At 40.6% G+C, this 22,919-nt stretch overlaps 2 protein-coding genes across 10 annotated transcripts in view; one reads left to right on the plus strand and one right to left on the minus strand.

The window, feature by feature from the left end:
- Window positions 1-22,919, plus strand: part of DNAH6 (dynein axonemal heavy chain 6) — a 232,589-nt gene that overhangs the window by 145,715 nt on the left and 63,955 nt on the right. For all 9 annotated transcript variants that reach the window (XM_077843082.1, XM_077843081.1, XM_077843075.1 and 6 more), the window contains 11 exons: window positions 6,709-6,861; window positions 8,151-8,291; window positions 9,947-10,189; window positions 11,720-11,887; window positions 12,362-12,597; window positions 13,713-13,974; window positions 15,525-15,648; window positions 16,854-17,050; window positions 18,273-18,476; window positions 19,435-19,560; window positions 21,330-21,494. In XM_077843082.1, the coding sequence (XP_077699208.1) occupies window positions 6,709-6,861; window positions 8,151-8,291; window positions 9,947-10,189; window positions 11,720-11,887; window positions 12,362-12,597; window positions 13,713-13,974; window positions 15,525-15,648; window positions 16,854-17,050; window positions 18,273-18,476; window positions 19,435-19,560; window positions 21,330-21,494 (2,019 nt within the window). The remainder of the gene's footprint in view (window positions 1-6,708; window positions 6,862-8,150; window positions 8,292-9,946; window positions 10,190-11,719; window positions 11,888-12,361; window positions 12,598-13,712; window positions 13,975-15,524; window positions 15,649-16,853; window positions 17,051-18,272; window positions 18,477-19,434; window positions 19,561-21,329; window positions 21,495-22,919) is intronic.
- Window positions 1-22,919, minus strand: part of TRABD2A (TraB domain containing 2A) — a 165,547-nt gene that overhangs the window by 25,359 nt on the left and 117,269 nt on the right. The gene's annotated exons all lie outside the window — the stretch shown is intronic.

The following is a 22,919-nucleotide window of genomic DNA, read 5'->3' on the forward strand; positions in this document are numbered from 1 at the left end:
GCCAGTAGCTCTTGCAGCACTCACCAAGGAACACATACTGTGGGCCCTCAGCTGCCTCAGCCAAAGAGATATAACACACTCCTAGGCCCAATGCCAACACATGTTCCCACACCTGGTGCCCTGCACCACTTGACCTGAGGTCACAGCATGCTCCATTTTGTGCCCCTACCTGCAAGTGAAAGTCTCCCCTTACTCAAGTCAGTCCAGAAAGTTTGGAAAAGGGAACTCCTTCAAATGCACATATACCTACATTAGGCTACAGGTGTCATGAAAAACCAGGGAATCATGACACCACCAACGAAATACAGTGAACCTCCAGGAACTGGCCCCAAAGAAATGGAGATCCAGGAATTGCCCCACAAAGAATTCAAAAGAATTTTTCTAAAGATGTTCAGGGAGCCACAAGAGAACACAAATAAACAATTAACTACATCAGGAAAATAATACAAGAACAAAATGATGGAGCGTGACACTACCAAGATGGCCATATAGGTCATTCCCACCATCACTCCCCGTCACAAGAAAAACTTACAATAGTTTTCATGGACAAGACACCCACTGAGAGAATCCTGGAACACAGAGGAGAGGCAGAAGCACCCCTCTTCACCACAGAGACCAAGACAGACCACATGAGAAAGGTAAGTGGAACAGCTACAGACTGATCACACTGCCCCTCATCCAGGTCAGCACAGCACCACCCTAAGAGGTCTCCCCTGAGCCTACAGTTTCCCCAGTGACAAAAAGAGATCCTGAAGGAACATCCAGGTCCCTTGCCTTGTTGGTCGCTTCTTGTGTATCCCACTCCAGTCTCACACCAGAGGAATTACAGGGGAATCTGCAGGACTTGACCACTGGAAAAGATTGTGGTGGAGAAGACAGGGTGGGCTTGCAACACCCGGCACTAGGATCTTGGCAGACTCAGTTCCCACTTGCAGCACCCAACTAGTAATCCCAGCCAGCAGTTTTGTTCATCTCCAGAGCCAAGACACCGATGCAGTGTGATCAGGGAACTCAGGAGAGTATAGGGCTGCCTGATTCAAGGTCCTCAAGCAAAGAGCCTTGCTGCCCCCTGGAACTTGTTCTACCCTCCCCCACCTCAGGCAGAGGAACTGAGACATAGGCCCACATCTGTTGAGTATAACTCCCAGCCCCGCCCAACTGGGAAGCTTGACCTGAACACTTGGGAAGTAGTGTAGACTAACAATTGAGTGGAGAGTAGAGCAAGCACAACCAATTATCCACAGAGAAAAGCCAGGGGTGCATTCAGAAAGGAAACTTGGGGTACAGATTGGCTTGAGTCACAACCACAAAGAGAGTGCCCTTCTGGCCTTGCAGCCAGTTCTCTTGCTCCACCCTGGGAGAGAAACTAATTTGTAACTCCACCCATTGCTGAACACAGCTTTTAGCCCACCTGACCAGGGAACCTAACCAGAGTGCATGAGAAGCTGCATGGCCCATCTAACAGCCCTGCTCCCTGCCTGCAAAGCAGAACCAGTGGCTTCATCTGGCCAGGGAATTCAGTGCACCACCTTGCTTGATTTAGGTCCCCAAACAATAAGCCATGCAGGCCTGGGGGTCCACTCCACTGCCCTACCAAGACAGGGAAGCTAATTCATAGCCTTACCTGCTACTGAGTATAGTGCCCAGTCCCAGCCATCCAGGAAGCCAAACCAGAGAATCTAGTCAACCATATAGCCCATCCTACTGCCTTGCTTAAGGAGGGAACCAAGTCAACGGTCCTATCCAACTGTTCTCAGCTAGCAGCAACCCACCCCCAACCTCAGAGCTTGCAGTAGCCTCACCCCAAAATAGACCCTGACAGCAACCCCCACCTGCCCAAGGATTGCTAGCTGATGTGTCCAGAAACCCAAACTGAGCAGACTGGTGAAGAACTGTCTCTGCCACAGCAAACCTGTAAAGTCAGGAAAAGGAGACTGCTTACTCAAATGTGCTGATACCAATGTAAGGAATCAAGGATCATGAAAAATCAGGTAAACATGACACCACCAAAGAAAATGAACAAAGCCCCAATATGATCTATGAACTATCAAATATAGAATTCAGAATGATTTTCTTAAATTTAGTGAACTCTTAAGAACCCACAGACAACTAAACAAAATTGGGAAAACAATGGATGAACAGAACAAGGAGTTCAACAAAGAAAAGAAACCATCAAAAAACCCAAACAGAAATCCTGAGCTTAAAAATATAATGACTGAACTGAAAACTTCAATGGAGAGCTTCCAAAGCAGACTTAACCATGCAGAAAGAAAGAATCACTTAAGACAGGACATTTGAAATTTTCTAGTCAGAGGAGCAAAAAGAAAAAAGAATGAAAAAGTCTGCAGAACTTATAGGACATAATGAAAAGAAACAATGTCCCAATTATGAGAATTCCAGAAGAGAAAGAAAAGGGAACAAAAAATTTACTTAAAGCAATAATGGCTGAAAACTTTCCTACCCTGGAGAGAGAAAGGGACATCCAGATCCATGAGGCTCAAATAGGTTGGACCTGAACAGGGCTACAATGAGACACATTATAATTAAACATATAAAGAACTCATAAAACTCAATAGCATAAAAAAATCAACTTTTTTAAAAAAGAGCAGAGGAACTTTTTTAAAAAATAGACAGTTTTCCAAAGAAGACACGCACATGGCCAACAGACACATGAAAAGATACTCAACATCAGTAATCATCAGGGAAATGAAAATTAAAACCACAGTGAGATATGACCTCATGCAATGATATGCCAACAAATTGGATAACCTGGAAGAAATGGATAAAATCCTAGAAACATACAGTCTACCATGGCTTTCATCAAAAAGACAAGAGACAACAAGTGTTTGCAAGGATGTAGAAAAACGGGAACTATGTGCACTGTTGGTGGGAATGTAAATAGGTGCAACTGTGTGGAAAACAGTATGCAGGTTCCTCAAACATTTGAAAATAGAACTACCACATGATCCAGCAGTCCCACATCTGGATACATATCCAAAGGAAATGAAAACAGGATCTCCAAGAGATATCTGAACTCCCAGGTTTATTGCAGGATTATTCACAGTAGTCAAGATATGGAAACAACCTAAGTGTCCATCAATAGATGAATGGATAAAGAAGATATAGCATGTACATATATCTATGTACACACATATATATAAGTATACACACACACACACACACATATAATGGAGTATCCTTCAGCCATGAGAAAGAAGGATAGCCTGCTATTAACAACAACATGGATGAACCTTGAGGACATTATGCTAAATGAGGAATTATGCTAATTTGTTGCTTAGTCAACAAAAAAAGATAAATACTGTATAATATCACTTATATGTGAATCTCAAAGAAGCCAAACTCTTGGAAACAGAATATTAGTGATTACCAGAGGCTGGAGGAAGGGGAAAATCATGAGATGTTGGTCAAAGGGTACAAACTTCCAGTTATAAGATGAATTAAGTTCTAAGGATCTAATATACAGCATGGTGACTATAGTTGACAAAACTGTATTATATACTTTATTGTTACAAAGAGAGTAAATCTGAAATGTTCTCACCACAAAAAAAAAGAAAAGAAAAAAAAAAGAAATGGTCATTATGTGATGTGATAGAAGTGTTAGCTAATACCATAGTGGCAATCATGTTGCAATATTTAAGCATATCAAATCAATACATTGTACACCTTAAATTTATAAAACATTATATGTCAATTGTATCTCTTTTTAAAAGGATTTTATTTACTTGAGAGAGAGAGAGAAAGGGAGAGAGTACACAGGGGGGAACAGCAGAGGGAGAGGGAGAAGCTGGCTCCCCACTGAGCAGGGAGCCAAAGATAGGCTGGGGGGCTCAATCCCAGGGACCCTGGGATCATGACCTGAGCCAAAGGCAGCCACTTAATGACTGAGCCACCGAGGTACCCCATGTGTCAATTATATCTCAGAAAAGCTGGAAAATGAATACAAATACAGTCTTTTTAAAATGAAAAGAGAAGTATATCAATAGATCAATAAAAATATAATAAAACATGAATAGGAAGTTCCTAAAAAAAAAAATTCAAGGGCTTTAAACACCTGAAGAAATGTTCAGTTTCACCAATAACCAAAGAAATTTCAGTAAAAATAAATGTCAGAGGTTGACCTTGCACATTAACAAAGGTTAAAAATTATAATATGCAGTGTTGACAAAGGCATCAGGAAACAGGCCCTGCATAGACTTCACAGGTGAATTTGCAAAATCTTCTGGAACGTAGTTGGCAATATGTAATTAAAGCCCTTAAATTTCTCTTACTTATAATCACAGCTGCATACAAAGTTGTATGTACAAAAATATTGTAGTATTTTAAAATAACAGTTAATTTGAAATAGCTTCATTATTCAATAAGAGAGTCACACAAGTAAATTGTGGTATAATTATACAATAGGACACTTTGTAATAAATTTAAAATTACTTTGTGGAAATACATTAATGTGAAAAATGTTTATGATGTATTGTTATAACACATATACAAATCATCTACCATACAGAGTCTTTGGTTTAATGTATATCTAAACAGAAATGCCATATATACAATTAGAAAATGTCTGGGTCATGGGATTGTGAAGACTTTTTTATTTTCTTCATTTTGTTATCTGTAGTTTCTTATTATTCTGAAATTTAAATTTTTCTTATAGAAGTTTACTGTTGCTTTTAAAAATTAAGTAAGTTATATAAAAAGGCTCTGTTAAAGCTCCAAAGATCAAGTCAGCAAAAGCTCCACTTAAAACAAACAAAAGGCTTTTATACACTGTTGAAAGCCCCAATCAATCTCAAATGTTCTATGCTAATGGAGAGTAAACATAACCATAATAATGAAAATTAATGTTGGTATGCATGTGTATATATACATATATATAAATCTATTATAAATATGAGAAGTTGAGAGAAACAAGAAATTTACAAAATTTAATTTGCTATTTCTAGCAAATACAAAGTAGAAATGCGTATGTTTAGATAATATGAAGAATATAATTTCTAAGCTAGAACTAATGGCTATATACTACATTTATATTTTATAAAGAAAGTAAATATTTTCTAATACTACTGAAAGTTTACAAAAATTGATGTTAGGCTTAAATAAATTTTCAGTAAATTTTAAAAAGCATAAACTATGCTGAAACATTCTTTATCCACACGCTAGTTAAAGGAGAAATTAATGATGTGGCTCAGGATTTTAAAACAGTCATAAAAATTTCCTGAGTGAAGAACATCAAAATTTAAATCTCTATTTAGAGAAGAGGGAAAATGAACTTAATATAAATAAAAATCTGCAAATGCAGTCAAACAGTTCTTAGGGTTAAATTTATAGATTTGAATAAAAAATTAGAAACTACATATATTAGTTCACTTAAAACTTCAGGAAAATAAAGGTCACAAGGAAGCAAAAAGAAAAGTAAGAAAAGCAAATAATAAGATAAAAGCAGATATAAGTAAGTTAGTACAAAGAACTAGTGTTTGCTCTTGGGGAAAATTAATAAGACACAATTATACCAACTTCAAGAAGAAACAAAATGTTACAAGTGAAGAAAATAAAATAACAGGTACTTTGTCATAGTTAAGTAATAGGACTCAAACTTTTTTAAAAATTTTCTTTGGACTCAAACTTTATTAAACTAAAAAGTTAACTGAAACAAAAGGATAAATGATAGATTTTTAAAATATTTGCATCAATTATTAGGCAAAAGGTTTATTTTGTAATCCAAAAATTACCTGTTCAAATGTAAAGTAAACTCCAATGTATAAATCGTTACAGTTTGAACAGATTTTTTAATGGAAAATAATAAATGTGGAATCATATTTGCCCTCGTTAATAATCAAAGAAATGCAAATTAAATTCTCCCAAAGCAAAATTCTCCCTAAACTAGCAAAAATAAATGTTAAAGTTTAATGAAATCATACTTGAGTTGAATGGGAAATTTAAAAATCCAGGAACTATTCATGCACTCTAATTGCTAATCCCACTCTTGGGAATTTATCCACAGGAAATAATTCAATTGGGGAGAAAAGTTATAGACCTACATATGTTCTTAAAATGTAAACAAGACTGTGGACCATTTAAGTCTATGTAAAAATAGGGTACATCAGCTCAATAGTGTGTTATGCTCCCATTAATGTTTATAAATACAATGAGTACCCTACAGAATTATGAATAAATATTTATGAGAAAATGTTAGCTGAAAGAGGGTAGAATATAAAATGTTTGCACAGGAGCACCTGAATAGCTCAGTCCGTTAAGCATCCAACTCTTGGTTTCGGCACAGGTCATGCTCTCACCGGTTGTTGTATTGAGTCCCATTTTGGACTCCACAATCATCTGAGAATCTGCTTGAAAATTCTCTCCCTCTACGCCTCCCCCCCACACACACTCGTGTGCACTCTCTCTCATATAAATAAATTTAAAAAGTAAATAAAGTAAAATAAAACGTATGTACATATTACTTGAACCATGTTAAATATGAAAGCCTTTTAAGAAACAATACAAGGATAAATGAAATGTCAATGTACTTCTGTGTTAGAATATTAAGATTCTATCTAATTTTTAAGATTATTTTCTCTTAAAGATAAAATTAACTCCATGTGAATTTTGATTAAATATTTGCTTTACCACTTACATGTAATAAATGTAAACTGGCTGAGTGAGTTATAATGATCACTCTGCTTTCTTCTACAGATTGTAGTAGAGGAATTCCTGGAAGATATAAATAACATCCTGAACTCAGGTGAAGTGCCCAATTTATTTGAAAAGGATGAACTGGAACAGGTTTTAGCAGCCACCAGACCAAGAGCAAAAGAAGTAGGAATTTCCGAGGGGAACAGAGATGAGGTAGGATACGTCACAATGGTGATGTGGCTTTTGTAAAACAAAAACTTGTGTTAACCTTCCTTTCTTTTTTTTTTTTTTTCCTACAAATATCTTTAAGGAGTCCCACAGAAGTCATAGTCTTGTCCAAACTGGACAGCTTTCCTTATCCTTCTTTCAACACAAATGTATTTCACACATCCACACTGCCCTGCCCAGCGAGTCCAGTACTTTTTATTCCTTTGCCTATCACCAAGGTTATGACACCTAAAACAGAAATAGATTCCCCAGGCTCTCTGGGCCCAGCCCCATCTCAGAAAAACACAGCTCCTGTCGTCTTCCGTTTCTCCAACACAGTGCTAGTTTCCCTAAGCTGTTATTGGTCTACCCCAGTGCTTTCCCTTGCTTCTATCCTTTCTGTGACTACTTCGACCATTCTTGTCCAGTTTGGACAAGACTATAACCTCTGTGGGGCAGTAAGTTTTCTGTTTTTTGCTTTCCACTGATCTCTAGGGAAGTCTGGTGAACCAATGCTTTGAATGTAGGGAGTAAAATATATGGAATTACAAAGGAAACCAATTATATTGGGGGGGAGCCCATCCATGGACTCCTCAAAGGGACACAGAAGAGATCTTTTGTGAGATCTCTCTATTGCTAGGTCAGGGCTCGTAAGTACAAACAGGAGGCTCTACTTCAGCTGATGTAAGCAGAAAGGCATTTATTTGAGACACACAGAATCACCAGGGAGAGCCCAAGAAAGGGACTCAAGGCAAATTCCTCAGAATGAACATGAAATGGAGATGGTAGAAGTCAGTGGTCAGAGAAGCCGCTGAACCAGTCAGCATGCTGCTGCTTCGGCTGCCAGCCCCACAGCCACACATCTCCAGCCACCTGAGAACGTAGCTGACATAAGGAGCCACATCCAGAGGTGGTTGCTCCAGGCCCACACCACTTCTACCAGACTTTGCACCTTCACAAATGGTGGTCCTGCACCTGTCTCTTCCAATGGCCTCTACCCCAAAGCAAAAATGTGTATGAATACCTCTCCACTTTGTTCAAGAGGCCTCCTTAAATACACTGGTGAGGAGGACCTGCACCACATCTGGAATCCTAGTTGCAGTGGAGTCTGCCAAATGTCATTTTTAATCTTTCCAAATTACGTGAGGGGTTGGATTGGAGGTTGAACAAAACACTTTGCATACCTACCACACTAATACTTTTTATTTAGTATTAGCAGACCCAAAGGCATTAGCTAACACTTATTTTCATTGTTACCTCACCCTTACTTTAATTGAAAAATATCTTTTTGTCAGGTGTTTCAGCACTTTATCAGCAGAGTCCGTCAGAAGCTACACATTGTTCTCTGTATGAGCCCTGTGGGGGAGGCCTTTCGGTCCCGATGCCGGATGTTTCCATCCCTTGTGAACTGCTGCACTATTGATTGGTTTGTCCAGGTGGGTGACATCCCAGGACACCTCTCTGGGAAGTTGGATTTGCTTGATTTTTTTTTTAAGTAGGCTCCACACCCAAGGAGTGCCCAACATGGGGCTTGAATTTACATCCTGAGATCAAGACCTGAGCTGACATCAAGAGTCAAGTGCTTACCTAATCTGAGCCACACAGGTGCCCCTGGATTTGCTGGATTTTAAAGGGGTAACACATTGTCCAAGAATAACTCAAGGGTATTTGCATTAGCTTTAAAACCTGCTGGCAATTTACTCTGACAGTGATAATGATTGAACAAAGGCTAAACAATTTATAAAGGAAGAGGAGACTATTGAATTTAGCAATGTAGAAATTATTGCTCATCTTGACAAGAGCTGTTTCAGTGGGATGATGGAGAAGAAGGTTCAAGAAAGAAGAGACAAGAGGAATCAGAGACAATGAACACAGGCAACTCTTTGAAGGACTTTAGCCCCAAAAGAACACCAAGAGATGAGTAGTAGCTACAAGGGTATGTGAGGTCAAGAGAAAAGTGGTTTTTTAAATAAATATTTATTTATTCATGAGAAACACACAGAGAGAGGCAGAGACATAGGCAGAGGGAGAAGCAGGCTCCCCATAGGGAGCACAATGTGGAACTTGATCCCAGGACCCTGGGCTCACTCCCTGAGCTGAAAGCAGATGCTCAAGCACTGAGCCACCCAGGTGCCCTGAGAAAAGTGTTTTTAAGTGGGAAACACAAACAGCACATGTGTGTGCTGATGGAAATGATCCAGAAAAGAAATAAATATATTGATGGAGCAGCAGACAGAGTTAAGTGTAGTCGTACCAATACCATTGAATAGGCAAGAAGAGATGGGATCAAGTCATCAGTGAAGGGGCCAGCCTGGGCAGGGAGCACACACAGCATACCTCAGAGGGACAGGACGGTTGGGGGGGGGAGGGGGCAGAGGAGATGAGCACAGATACAGGGAGATGGGAAGATGTAGAGGTGAGAGCTCACTGAAGCCCTGCTCACATTGCTTCTGTTTCTTTTAGTGATGTGAGAAGTAAGGTCATCAGTTGAGAATGAAGTGGAAAGAGGAAGTGTTAGCAGTCTGTAGAAACATTTCTGGGCTGCTTTAAGAACCCACTGGAGCTAGTAGTCATGAAGCTAAAATGAGGCCAGTTAGCATGATTTGTGTGTTTTTCTCCAGCCATGCTCCACTACACAGTCACAGACATGGGGTAACAGAGGGTTGTATTTGACAAAGGTTCAGGTGAGAGCAAAGAAACAAGAGAGGAGCAGAGAAGTTGAAGAGGGAAAGAGGGGCAGTGATTGTAATGGATCTGCATTATAAACAGAATAAGGATGTGAGGTCCTCGTAATGTATGTGATTTCATTCACAGAATTGTTCTAAATACACCCAATCATTTATTCATTCAATGAACAAATCCTGACTGAACAATGTCCACATGCCAGGCACCGTGCTGGGAAGACCCAGGCCCATCTCCAGTGAATACAGCCATTCAACTCATTACACTTACAGATATGAGTAGGAATTAATTAGGGAAAAGGATGGGGGGACAAAGCAAGGAAGAGGTCCAGAAAAATGCTTTTTCTTATTTGTTAAAATGTGTATTATAGAAAGGCAACAGGTTTTCCAAATTATATCTTTATTTACAGTGGCCTAGAGAAGCACTTCTTTCTGTATCAAAGACATTTTTCTCAAACATCGATATTGGAAAAGAAGAACTGAAAGAGAAGCTTTCCCTCATGTGTGTGAACGTTCACTTGAGCGTCTCTAACATGGCAGAGCGTTATTACACAGAGCTCCGGAGACGGTACTACACAACGCCCACCTCCTACTTGGAACTCATCAATCTCTTCCTGACTATGCTGAGTGAAAAGAAGAAGCAGTTGGTTTCAGTAAGTATAATATTATCAATAAAAAAAAAAACTTTTTTTTTGGGGGGAGGGGAGGGACTTGAACTCAAAACTTGCCAAAACTAGCAGAAGATCTCTATGCCATCTTACCTGCTGGAGCCTCCTCCAGCCCAACACATTGCCTTGACAACCTGCAACAGATACAAACAAAGTTTCATCTGTTGGCTGAGAGGCCTTCCCCTTCCTTGATATGTCTGATTTTTTTCCTACTGTCATTTACATAAGTGTGCCTCAGTAAAACGATATGGACATCGTAACAGCATGAAAGTTAAGCAGTAAATCAGACATCTGCAGTATTTCGTGAGAAGGAGAACCTTTTGTTAAGCAGTAGAGATGGAGTTTTGGTGGTCCAGCATCTGTCAGGAGTTCCCATTAAGAGCAAGGGCTTCAGCGTCAGCCAGACCATATACAACCAATGTTCTGCCTCTTTCTTGCTGCACACCCCTTGAGCCCCTTGTGTAACTACTAAGTCTTAGTAGAAAATAGGGTTTAGAAATATCTATATCTACCCCTTTGGATTGTTGTGGAGTTTCAATAAGATACTGTGTATGAAGGGCTTGGAATATGATCTGACACATATGAGGTACTCAGAAAAGAGTGGCTGCAATCATCATCATCATCATCATCAGGCAATTTACATGACTTGAAATTTTCAACATTTTAATCAAAATGAAAACATTTTGATATATACCATTAAGATTTTTTAATGTTCTTCAGAAGATTTTCACCTGGTAAATAAATGCATGCTTTGTAAAATAACTTGATAGATATTTTGAAACCTGTCAACTTGAGCCAGGATTCCTTTTTTTTTTTTTTAAGATTTATTTATTTATTTATTTATTCATGAGAGAGAGAGAGAGAGACAGGCAGAAGGAGCAGGGAGCCTGACGTGGGACTTGATCCCAGGTCTCCAGGATCACGCCCTAGGCCAAAGGCGGCACTAAACCACTGAGCCACCGGGGCTGCCCCCGAGTCAGGATTCCTAACTCACCTTCAAAAAATAGTTATTCCTAAGTGCCTCCTCTACTAGGTACTCCCCTGTGATACTAGTCAAAAGTTCCTTATCACTGGTTCAGATCCAGCAAGCAAAGCTGTCTCTAGAGCACTGACAAGTTCTTAGTTCTACTCACCCATCTTGAGGAAACAAGTTCCTAGAGCTACTGTAATCTCCAGGAATTCCTATCTGAACTTACCCTTCATTCATTCAAAATGCTACCAAGTTGCCAAGCTCAGGGGATGAAAATAATATGGTGTGATTCCTCAGTGACCCTACAATCCAGTGAGATGCCAACTGCTATGGTTAGGGGACATGGATCCAAACCCACCATGATGAATGTCATGGTCATTTCCTAGAGTTCTATTACCTGAAGAATTCTGTCTGTTCACAATGTTAAGTATTACAAACTGATTTACCAATTCTGTAGATGTAAAATTCTAATACATGAGTAAGAGATGCCAAGAAAGTTATAGTTTATAAGACTCATTATAACAGATACTTTTGTTGTCATCTAGGCTCGTGACCGGGTAAAGAACGGTCTCACCAAGCTATTAGAAACAAACGTACTAGTAGATAAAATGAAATTAGACCTTTCAGCTTTAGAACCTGTCCTTCTTCAAAAATCACAAGATGCTGAAGCCCTAATGGACAAATTGGCAGTGGATCAAGAAAATGCTGATCAGGTATGCTGTATTCCCTATCATGGATGAGAAGGCTTTGATCACCAACTGATCACTTATATATCATGACATGGGATTGGGTTTATTTTATACATCATTAAAACAATTAAGTGATAGTTTTAGCAATGCTTTTAAGTTGTAAACAAGCTACCTTCAATAAATCAGCCTGGTTCTCTCCCTGAGAATGAGTGAACCCAATGAGTGGGACAGAGAGTGATGAGAAGAGTACCCCCAATGAATATAAAGCAGTAGCTCTTCATCTCCGAAGAAGGAAAGCTTTGTTCTAAAAGTTTTGGCTCAGTTATCCCTTCAGCCTACATGAGATGGACAAAGGAGAGCCTAAAATGCACTGTAGTTGATCCTCTTTCATTATTGGTGTAATCCAGAGGGGCAAATATGACATTATTATTGGCTTTGTTTTTAAACATTGAAATTCAAATACTGAGACCACCTAAGCAGTCATGTTTCAATGGTTAGGTCCGCAGCATTGTGCAAGAAGATGAAGCGACAGCCAAAGTGAAAGCTGAAGAAACCCAAGCAATCGCTGATGATGCTCAAAGAGACCTTGAAGAAGCTCTCCCTGCCCTTGATGCTGCTAATAAAGCCCTGGATTCCTTAGATAAAGCAGACATTTCAGAAATCAGGGTTTTTACAAAGCCCCCAGATATGGTCATGACTGTTATGGAAGCCATTTCTATTCTCTTGAATGCCAAGTGAGTACATCCATAATCATGTGTTACTGAACTGCATGGTGGAATTTCATTGATGCTTTTCTACATTTTTGTTTATATGTCCTCATTCTCTCCTCTGCCTTCTCACTGGTTTGGTCATTCAACAGATTGATCCAACAAGCATTTTTTTGCACATCTGTGTTGTGCTAGATGATGGGAGATACGAAGCTCTTCTCTATAAGGCACATGTAGTATAGTGGGGAGACAGACATGAAAAATAATAATTTCAAGATATGCGAAATTCACATGGCACTTGGAAGTTCCAAAAATGGAGTCTGCTCGTAGAGAGGTGTGAGCCGGTTTTGGAGAGATGATGTTCTCAGGTGGAGAGTGAGGCTGTGGCGAGAGCTCAGGGACCTTTGATGCTCATGGAATGGGATGGGGTTGGGTAGAGGGACAGTGATTATAGCATGCAAGGTCTTGTGTTTCATCCTGGGGTATGAGTTTTTAAACCTTCTTTAGTAATACCCATTTTTTTTAATTAAAATTATAAGAAATCTTTCCCTGTAAAACTGATTGAGCAAGGGTAAAGGGCCCAAAGGGCCCCCACTCAGCTTCCTGCTCCTTGGGTAGAGCCTGGGACTTCTGAAGCAAAGCACAGACAAAAAGCCCCGGCCAGAGAAGACTGAGAACCATTAAATATTTTTGACATAATCAGATTTTCATGTAGGAAAGACCAATCTGGCAAAAGTTCACAAGGTCCAAGGTTGACTGAGAGACACAAAACTGGTAAGAACGTGATTGTAGTGTCCTGGCAAGAAATTTTAAAGACGTAAACTAAAGCAGGTGGGGTAAAAACCGTGAGGCTGGGGCATTGTACAAATAAAACTATTATTTCTGTGATGTCTTACATTTCTAAAACTACAATTTTATCATCCCTTTCTCTACCAAAACTGGGTTGTATGAAACATTAGTCATCCAGGAATGTCTACCCAGGAATTATGGTATACTTAATTACCATATACTGGGATTATAGTATCGGGATTAAAACTACCCACTGACTGGGATAATATCTTAATATTCTCAAAAGAACATATTTCTTTTGTTCTTAAATTACTTTATTACAGTGCTATTAACTTCTCATGTCTGTCTTTTAGGCCTGATTGGCCAACAGCCAAGCAACTTCTTGGTGACTCTAACTTCCTAAGAAGACTTTTAGAATATGATAAGGAAAACATAAAGCCCCAGATATTGGCAAGACTTCAAAAGTATATTAACAATCCTGATTTTGTGCCTGAAAAAGTAGAGAAAGTGTCCAGAGCATGTAAATCCATGTGCATGTGGGTAAGAGCGATGGATTTATACTCTAGGGTAGTCAAAGAAGTCGAACCAAAGAGGCAAAAACTCCGTGCTGCACAGGTACATTATTTGTATCACAATATTTTATGCAATTAAAAGCCGTGATCATTAATCATTCAAGCTCCTGTGACTTTGTGCAACGTAGATAGTAACAATGCTCTTGAAAATTAGTTTTTGTTGTAGAGAAATAGCTGGCGAAGATTCTTTTTTCAGAAATGACCTCTAAAATCAGCCCTTTCCCAGCATGAAAGGAAAATGAGTCCTTAGTATATTCACATCATCAGGCCAATGGTATTTTTGAGGTGTCCTTTTAGCTCTAGCATCTGATGCTCTGGGTTGCATTGCTAATACTCCCACACTCCGTGGTGTCATCTGAGGTTCTAAAACCAGCTTAAGCCACAATCGGATGTGAGATCCCAAGCAGAACAAAGAATGCTCATTGTGTGGAGCCAGTTACTGAAAGAACTATGGCTCTAGAGCAAGCATGGCAACTTTTTCAGTGAAGACCCAGAGTTTTTACTTTAAGTTTTGCTGGCTATATGGTCTCCATTGCAATTCCTGAACTCTGCGGTTGCAGCACAGAACCAGCCATCACTAATACACACATGAGTAAGCATCGCTAGGTTCCAATGTCACTTTATTTATGCACACAAGAATGTAACTTTTTACAATTATCATGTGTCATGAAATATTCTTATTCTATTTTTTCCCCAACTATTTTTTTTAAAGATTTTATTTATTTATTAATGAGAGACACAGAGAGAGAGAGAGGCAGAGACACAGACAGAGGGAGTAGCAGGCTCCATGTACGGAGCTGGACGTGGGACTCGATCCCAGTGCCCTGGGCTGAAGGCGGCGCTAAACCACTGAGCCACCCAGGCAGCCCTTTCCCCAATTATTTAAAAACATAAAACCAGTCTTAGTTTGCTCACTGTACAAAAACAGGCAGCAGGCTAAATTTGGTTTGCAGACCCCTGCTCTAGAGAACTATTTAGGAAAGACTAGTTTTCCCAGTTGCATGAATCTTTCATTTATTTCATCATTTAATCTATTGTAGTAACCCCAAATGCTTTAGGATTAATTAAATTAATTAATTAATCCTACATGCTTTAGGATTAATGTGCAATGGTACATTAATCCCAAATGCTCTAGGATTAATGTGCAATGGTACATTGCACTGTTCCTCCATTCCTTCTATGATTTATTTTATTAGGCTTTCTTTCTTGTTTTGTTTTGTTCCGTTGTGGTTCTGCTCTTATATTTTACTTTACTGTCTTTTTAATATTTTATTTATTTATTTGACAGAGAGAGAGCGCGCGCGCACAGCAAGGGGAATAGCAGAGGGAGAGGGAGAAGCAAGCTGTCCACAGAGCAGGGAGCCCGATGCCTGGTTTAATCCCAGAACCTTGGGAATCATAACCTAAGCTGAAGGCAGAAGCTTAACCCAGGCACCCTTACATTTGTTTTAACTTTGTATACCATATCAAGATCTTTGAGACAAGAAAAAGAGAACATAAATTGTATTTTTTAAATGTGTTATTAAGTGGGCAAATTTGACCTTCTTTGGGGACTTTGGATTTTCATTTTAAATATTTACTTAATTTTATTAGGCTGAACTTGATATTACTATGGCTACACTGAGAGAAAAGCAAGCATTACTAAAGCAAGTAGAAGATCAAATACAGGCCTTACAAGATGAATATGACAAAAGTGTAAATGAGAAAGAAAGTCTGGGTAAGTAACTCATAAAATGTATGGTGGTCAGGAGTTGCCTGATTTTTTTAATTTAAATTCAATTAGCCAACATATAGTACATTATCAGTTTCAGATGTAGAGTTCAATAATTCATCACTTGTATATAACACCCAGTGCTCATCACATCATGTGTCCTCCTTAATGCCCATCACTCAGTTACCCCATCTCCTCTCCAGCAACCCTCAGTTTGATTCCTAGAGTTAAAAGTCTCTCATGGTGGGCACCTGAGTGGCTCAGTTGGTTAAGCATCTGCCTTTGGCTCAGGTCATGATCCCAGGGTCCTGGGATTGAGTGCCACATAGGGGCTCCCTGCTCAATGGGGAGCCTGCTTCTCCCTTTCTCTCTCCCCCTCATTGCTTGTTCTGCTCTCTCTCTCTCTCTCTCTCTGTCAAATAAATAAATAATCTTTTTAAAAAGTCTCTCTTGGTTTTGCTCCCTGTCTGATGACTCCTATTTGGTTTTCCCGCCCTTCTCCTATGATCCTCTGTGCTATTTCTTATATTCCACATATGAGTGATACCATATGATAATTGTCTTTCTCTGATTGACTCATTTTGCTCAGCGTAATACCCTCCAGTTTTATCCACATTGATGTAAATGGTAAGCATCCTTTCTGATGGCTGAGTGATAGTCCATTGTATATATATACCACAAGGAGTTGCCTGATTTCTAAAAGTAGAGTTCAGGCCATCAGATCTCTGCTTCCATCCAACATGTAGCACGTATTTCCATGAGTGTACTGCACTGGCCTTCTAGTGTAAGATTAGAACTGCATATATGGCGTACGTTCAACTCCTGTATGGGAAGCTTGAAAGAACTATGGCTCCAGAGCAAGAGTGGCAAACTTTTGGGACATGGCCAACATGTTAGGATATGTTCCGTTATAACACAATGCAGCATATGAATTTGATCCACAAAATAAATACTACACAGACACAAAGAAAGCTATCTTCAGCCAGAGTAATAGATTATCAAAAAGGAGTTGTTTGCATGGAAGAGGCAAACTTGGACTTGGTTCTGGAATGGGAAATAATGCTGAATTGCCGTGAGGTTTCATAGAGATATACTGACACCATTAGCTAAATAACGCTGCTATTAAAAAAAAAAAAAAAAAGCAGGTGAAGACATTTCTTTATTTTAGGAAAATACGAATAGCATAACTTGATTTTCTTAAAATCTTCTAGCAAAAACTATGGCCCTGACCAAAGCACGTCTGATACGTGCTGGAAAGCTGACGGCTGCATTAGGAGATGAGCAAGTTCGATGGGAAGAAAGCATCCAGAAATTCAATGAGGAGATATCAAATATAATTGGGAATGTGTTTATAGCAGCAGCTTGTGTCGCGTATTATGGGGCCTTCACAGCCCAGTATAGGCAATCGGTGAGTAAACTCACTTTCTGTGAGAAGTGGTGAAAAGCAACTGAAACTGGCAGAGGCAGGGCAGGGGAGATCATTTTTCTGAGTTTACAGGGAGGCTCTCCACGGTGAAAGTTCTCCATGATGGAAACTTACTTATACACCCCACAGCCCTCCACCTACCCCCATCAGCCAGCAATTGTCTACCCCAGGATTTCCTTAACACCCTCCTTCTTTTCCTTTCCTACCTTAGAAAGTTAGATACCATTTCCTTATATAACTCAAGAACCTGGGGAAGAAAATGGGACAGGGAGTCCCCTCCCCTTATGATCAGAAGCAGCATCTAAAGTTAGCCAGGATGGGGGAACCTGTGTGGCTCAGTCAGTTAAGTGGCTGACTCTTGATTTTGTCTCAGGTCCTGATATCAGGGTCATGAGATGGAGCCCCACATCTGGCTCCACATTCAGTGTGGACTCTGCTTGAGATTCTCTCCCTCTGTCCCTCCTCCATCCCCTTATCTCCCCATCCCCAACCTCCCGCCACCCCCCCGCCCTGATCTATCTCTAAAATAAATAAATAAATATTTAAAGTCAACCAGGATGAAGTGTTCTGATTTGGCAAGACTGCTACAAAGGGCTAGGCAATGGAAAGGAGCAGGACACTAAATTATTTGGAGAGATTTTCAAGCCATTTTTATGAAATGCCTTCCTTAAAAAGGTTTCTTCTTTGCCCTTGAGTTATAAAATCTAGTTAGTAAAGGACTCAGAGATTCAACAGGAAGGAGCTCAGGGGTCATCTGGTGCCATGTGGACAGTGCCAATTATGCTTTTGGACTATACCACTAACTGAAGGAGGTAACATGCTAACATCCTCTGCCTCACCCACTAATTGCTAGTGGCACCCATAGTCATTGTGATAACCCCAAACGTCTCCACATGCTTCCAGATACTCCCAAGGGGGACAATACAGCCCTCGTTGAGACTACTTTGACAACCTTTGTCATTTATACATGAGAAAACTGAGGTTCAGACAAGGGGAATGACATTCCCAAGGCCACAGCTAGTTTGTGATATGGTTCTAGGCCCCAGATCTCCCAACTGTTAGTTATTCCACTTCCTGTGTCCTGTGCCTTAATGCCTAAGGTGCAGCAAGAGATACATAGAACTGACTTTAGCCATAACATTTTGTGTATCCTCATTTACCAAGTGTTCTGACTATATACAAGTAAACTTTCCTCCTCCCACAGCTTATAGAGTATTGGATCCAGGACTGTCTGTCTCTGGAGATCCCAATCAATCCTTCCTTTAGTCTCATTAACATTCTTGGTGATCCCTACGAAATACGGCAGTGGAACACTGATGGGCTGCCCCGTGACATGATATCAACAGAAAATGGCATTTTGGTTACTCAAGGGAGACGGTGGCCTTTGATGATTGATCCCCAGGATCAGGTGCGTAACAAGTGCATCAGATGAAGAGCAGCCTCCTAGCTCTGCTTAATGTTATGCTGTCTGTTCCGAATTCTAAAAGTGGATTTGAACACACTTGTAAGATGTTGGGGATTTAGACCTAGAAGGGAGTTTAGAAGGCTTCTAGTCCCAAGGGTACTCCAGTGGTTCAGTCAGTTAACTATCTAGCTCTTGGTTTTGGCTCAGGTCATGATCTTGAGGTCTTGAGATCAAGCCCTTCATTGGGCTCTGCACTCAGCGAGGTGTCCGCTAGAGATGCTCTTCCGTCTACCCCTCCTTCACTCACATACACTCTCTCTCTCTCTCAAATAAATAAACCTTTAAAAAAAAGTATTCCAGTCCAAGTTGCTCATTTTTGTAGAGGCAGAAGGTGAAAGGGAAGAGTCCAACTGTTCTGCATACTTAATTTTGATTAGTTTTGTTTATGGGCTTGACCCTTAGTTTTCTGTTTGCTATGGGAACAGAAATTCAATCCTATATAGTTCTTGTTCCTAAAAGGTCTGAAGAGTCATAATGAAGTCAGGGTAGGATGGATTTTAGGGCAAGTCTGCCTAGAATTTACAGAATCTCATTGTCTGACTCTTAAGTCCATGGATCATATTCTTCTAAGTAAGATTTAGAAAAGGGAGCTACTATCAGAGCAAGAAAGACAGCTTGAATAGATTAAGGATGGGCTTTTTCCCTAGATGTGTCTGTTCTTAATATGTTCCAAATTTGAATAAACTGAAGAATTTCAGTTCAGCCAAGCACTGGAGTTTAAAAGGTGTTTTTATTTACAGAGGGGGTGATGGTGGTGGTATTTTTATTTTATTTTATCTTTATCATCTTTCAAGCCCATTTCTAAAATGAACAAAATTTCTAAACTTTACTCTAAAAACTTTAACTTTCTAGTCATTTATAAAACTCTGTCCAGTGTTCTGCTCTATGTTTTATCAAACAGGCAAACCGTTGGATAAGAAACAAGGAAAGCAAAAGTGGTTTAAAGATCATTAAGCTTACAGATAATAATTTCTTACGTACACTTGAAAATTCAATCCGACTTGGCTTACCTGTCTTACTGGAAGAGGTTTGCTTTCACTTTTCTTTTCTCCTGTTAGTCCCCAACGTTCTGACCATATCGGGGATCCTATACAGGCCACACCCACATTGTGTTAGAGACACCCATCACCTCCATTTGCAAACTGTTCACACCAATTGCTTTGCTCCTTAAACAGTGCACTATCACACAGGGAGCAGTCTGTTGACTGAATGATTTTTCTGATTCCAGACATTGTTTTGGTGTTAGTGGGATAGTGGTGTTAGTGTTAGCCAGAAGCTCTGGCTTCTGACAATACTGATTCTCAGGCCTCTTTGTGGCTCTTGATGGTTAGCTGCCATGAAAGTGCAGAGCAGTAGGGCCATCAGGCCAGCAGGGACTGTCTACACACACTGATGATGGGAAGCCAGCAAAACATCCCAGGGAGCATAAATATTATTTTCTACTCTCTGGCCTTGACCGACACAGGTAAGGTTCTGTAATGGGTCTCAGGCCCTCACTCAAACCCTGATGTTACAGGGAAGGGTAGAGTCTCCCAAAATCATTAGTACAGTTACATTAGCCCCAAGCAGGATTCTTCAACCCCAGTTTAGTTGGTAACACTGAGGTCTCGGGGGGAATTTCTCTTCTCATGGCAGGGGCCAAAAGACTTTCTATGATGTTTCTATGATGTTCTGCAAGGCCCCAGACAGCAGGGCCTTGCAGCTGTAGCTAAGTGCTTTTAGGAGCAGGGGGTGGGCCACTGGTCAGCACCCCAGCCAGAACAGGATACTCTGACCAGGCCTGTCCTGCTTTCTGTGACTTGGAGTCATTAGCATTAGGCACCTCGCTGCTTTCTCCATTTGCAAGGTGGTATTTTCCAACTTTGTCTCCACCTGTCATGAGTGTGAAATGGAGTTAGTCCACCTCAACCAGCATTGTTCAGTGAAATAGAATGGATTTTAAGAGCACAAAACTGTATCATAGTCACTAAGGAAAATTTTATCTCATAAACTTTTGTTTTATGAAAATAACTTACATTCTAGGGTATCATATCACAGTGTGAACTAGATTTGTTAACTATGGATTACAATTAAATTTTGACAGCTCCTGGGCCATGGACCTCCATTGCATCCATGCTGACATGAAGATGTTTGTCATGGGGTCCAATAGAAGTGTCTGCCCAGGTTCTTACCCACAATCAAATTTGCTTTGAGGGAAAGAAAATAACTGTCATACAGAAATAGGGCCACAAATTTTTTCTATAATGAGCCAGATATTTTCAGGGTTTTTTTTTTTTTTTTTTAGGCTGCATACAGTCTCTGTAAATATTATTCAAACGAATATTCTTCTTAGTTTTTGTTTGGTTTTAGGGTTTTGTTTTTACAACCCTTGCACAGAGTGAAATCATTTTCAGCTTAAGAGCCATACAAAAACAGGCCACAGAGGGTGGGATTCGACCTGCAGGCTGTAGACCTCCATCCCCTGCCTTAGAGCAGCCATGAACAGATCATTTGTCGGGGTTCTGTTGAAGGGCTACCTATAGAGACCCTCCTTTCTCAGTCTTCCTTATGGGGATGATTGGTATGCACAGTTAGTCTTAACAGCTGTATTGCCTTCACATGCTCTTAGTTGCTTAGACTACTACCCATAAGATAACCCCTGGAAAATACACAGAGGTAGTGAGTGCACAGTAAGAAATATCTATTAGATCACGGGAAAATTGTTCATTGAGTAAATTTGGAGGCCTAAGGAATTTAGAGAAGTTGATGCTGTCCATTTTAATGGCTTATTTTTTGTATTCTATTTTAACTTTTAAGCTTAAAGAAACCTTGGATCCAGCTCTAGAACCCATTCTCTTGAAGCAGACTTTCATGAGTGGTGGACGGCTGCTCATTCACCTTGGAGACTCAGACATTGATTATGACAAAAACTTTAGGTTCTATATGACAACCAAATTGCCAAATCCCCACTACCTGCCTGAGGTATGAGCTGCTGGTCTGGAATTCCCAGCCTCAATGGACTATACGTGTGATGGGTCTCTGACGTTTGGTGGGCCTCCCCCAGGTCCCTCTTCCCCCTCTGCTCTTCCACCCCCCTTCATTCCACTGTCCTCCACTCTTGCTTCTCTTCTGCATCCTGACTCTGATTCTAGTTGCCCTTCTGTTTGCCATTCAATTGGACTTGAGTCCCTCCCCACCTGGTCCCTAGGCTCTGGACCGTCCGCTGCCCTGTTGCTCCTTTTCTGCGCTCTTGCCACCTCCCTCTGGCCCCACAGCTGCTTTCAGAACACAGGCCAGCACTCTCTTCTAATCATTCTGTTCTCTCCTTCAGCTCAATGCCATTTGTGCCCTTCTTCTTGTGGCTCATAAATGACCTAGGGCTTCACTTAGAGTCTGTGGGGAGAGGGGGACATGCTGATGTTAACATTTGCAAATGCCCGTGGCAATCAGCCCCAAATAAAGAAGTTGCTTGCTTGAAAACTCTGGTGACTGGCACCATCAGAGACTCATGAGTCAAACATCCAGTGTGTCTGTACTTAGAGTTCTGGAGGATGGGGTATCTTGTTCTCCCTCATACCCTTAGACTGTGAGGGGATCTGTGTGAACTTCACTTCCACACGCCCGTCCCTGAGCCACAATGGGAGTGGGAAGAACCCCTACTCTTGGGCTGCAGAGCCCAAGGCAGTTGCAACAGAAATGAAGCCACCTGGGTCTCCTTTCTCCCCTCCTGCACAGGGCTCCAAGGGGTCACGCCTCCCGTGTAGCCCCCGGTGCTGCCCCAGCTCCAGGCAGGACCTTCCCAGCCCAGCGGGTCTCCCCTTCTCCAACAGGGCCCACGCGATAGGGGAAAGAACTTCACTAATCAGAACTTACTCCCTTTCTCTCCCCTCGCACACCCCAAGAACTGAAATCCTTCCATAAACCATTCCACATAGTGTCATTTCTAGTTATTGATCTTCTCATAGCTGCCTGTCTTCTCTGAATGTGCTTAGGTGAGATGGAACTGATACACTCTTGAATAAGATGAGGGATATGCCACTAAAAGCCCAGGTCAGGATATTCCTTGTCAGCATACAGCCACTGGCAGAGCTCATGTCCCAAGTTCCACTGTGAGGTTTAGAAAAGTGACCGATGTGCCAATGACTTACAACCTTCTCACTCACTCCACTTCTGAGAGGGAGCATTGCACACCTTACCTAACATTAGCTCTGTGACTCTGGCCAGTTATTCCAGTTCCTGGATCCTCAAGTCAATTAACCAAGAAGTGGAGATAAAGCCTACTTCAAGGATTTGTTGTGAAGATTAAATAAGAATAACATGTAAAATACAGAGTGTTCAAACATTTTTTTTGTTGACACAATATATATAAAGCTCTATTTATTACCAGTAATTGCTTTTTTTTAACAA

Source organism: Canis aureus, chromosome 12, assembly GCF_053574225.1.
Source record: "Canis aureus isolate CA01 chromosome 12, VMU_Caureus_v.1.0, whole genome shotgun sequence".
In the NCBI taxonomy this organism is placed as follows: Eukaryota; Metazoa; Chordata; class Mammalia; order Carnivora; family Canidae; genus Canis; species Canis aureus.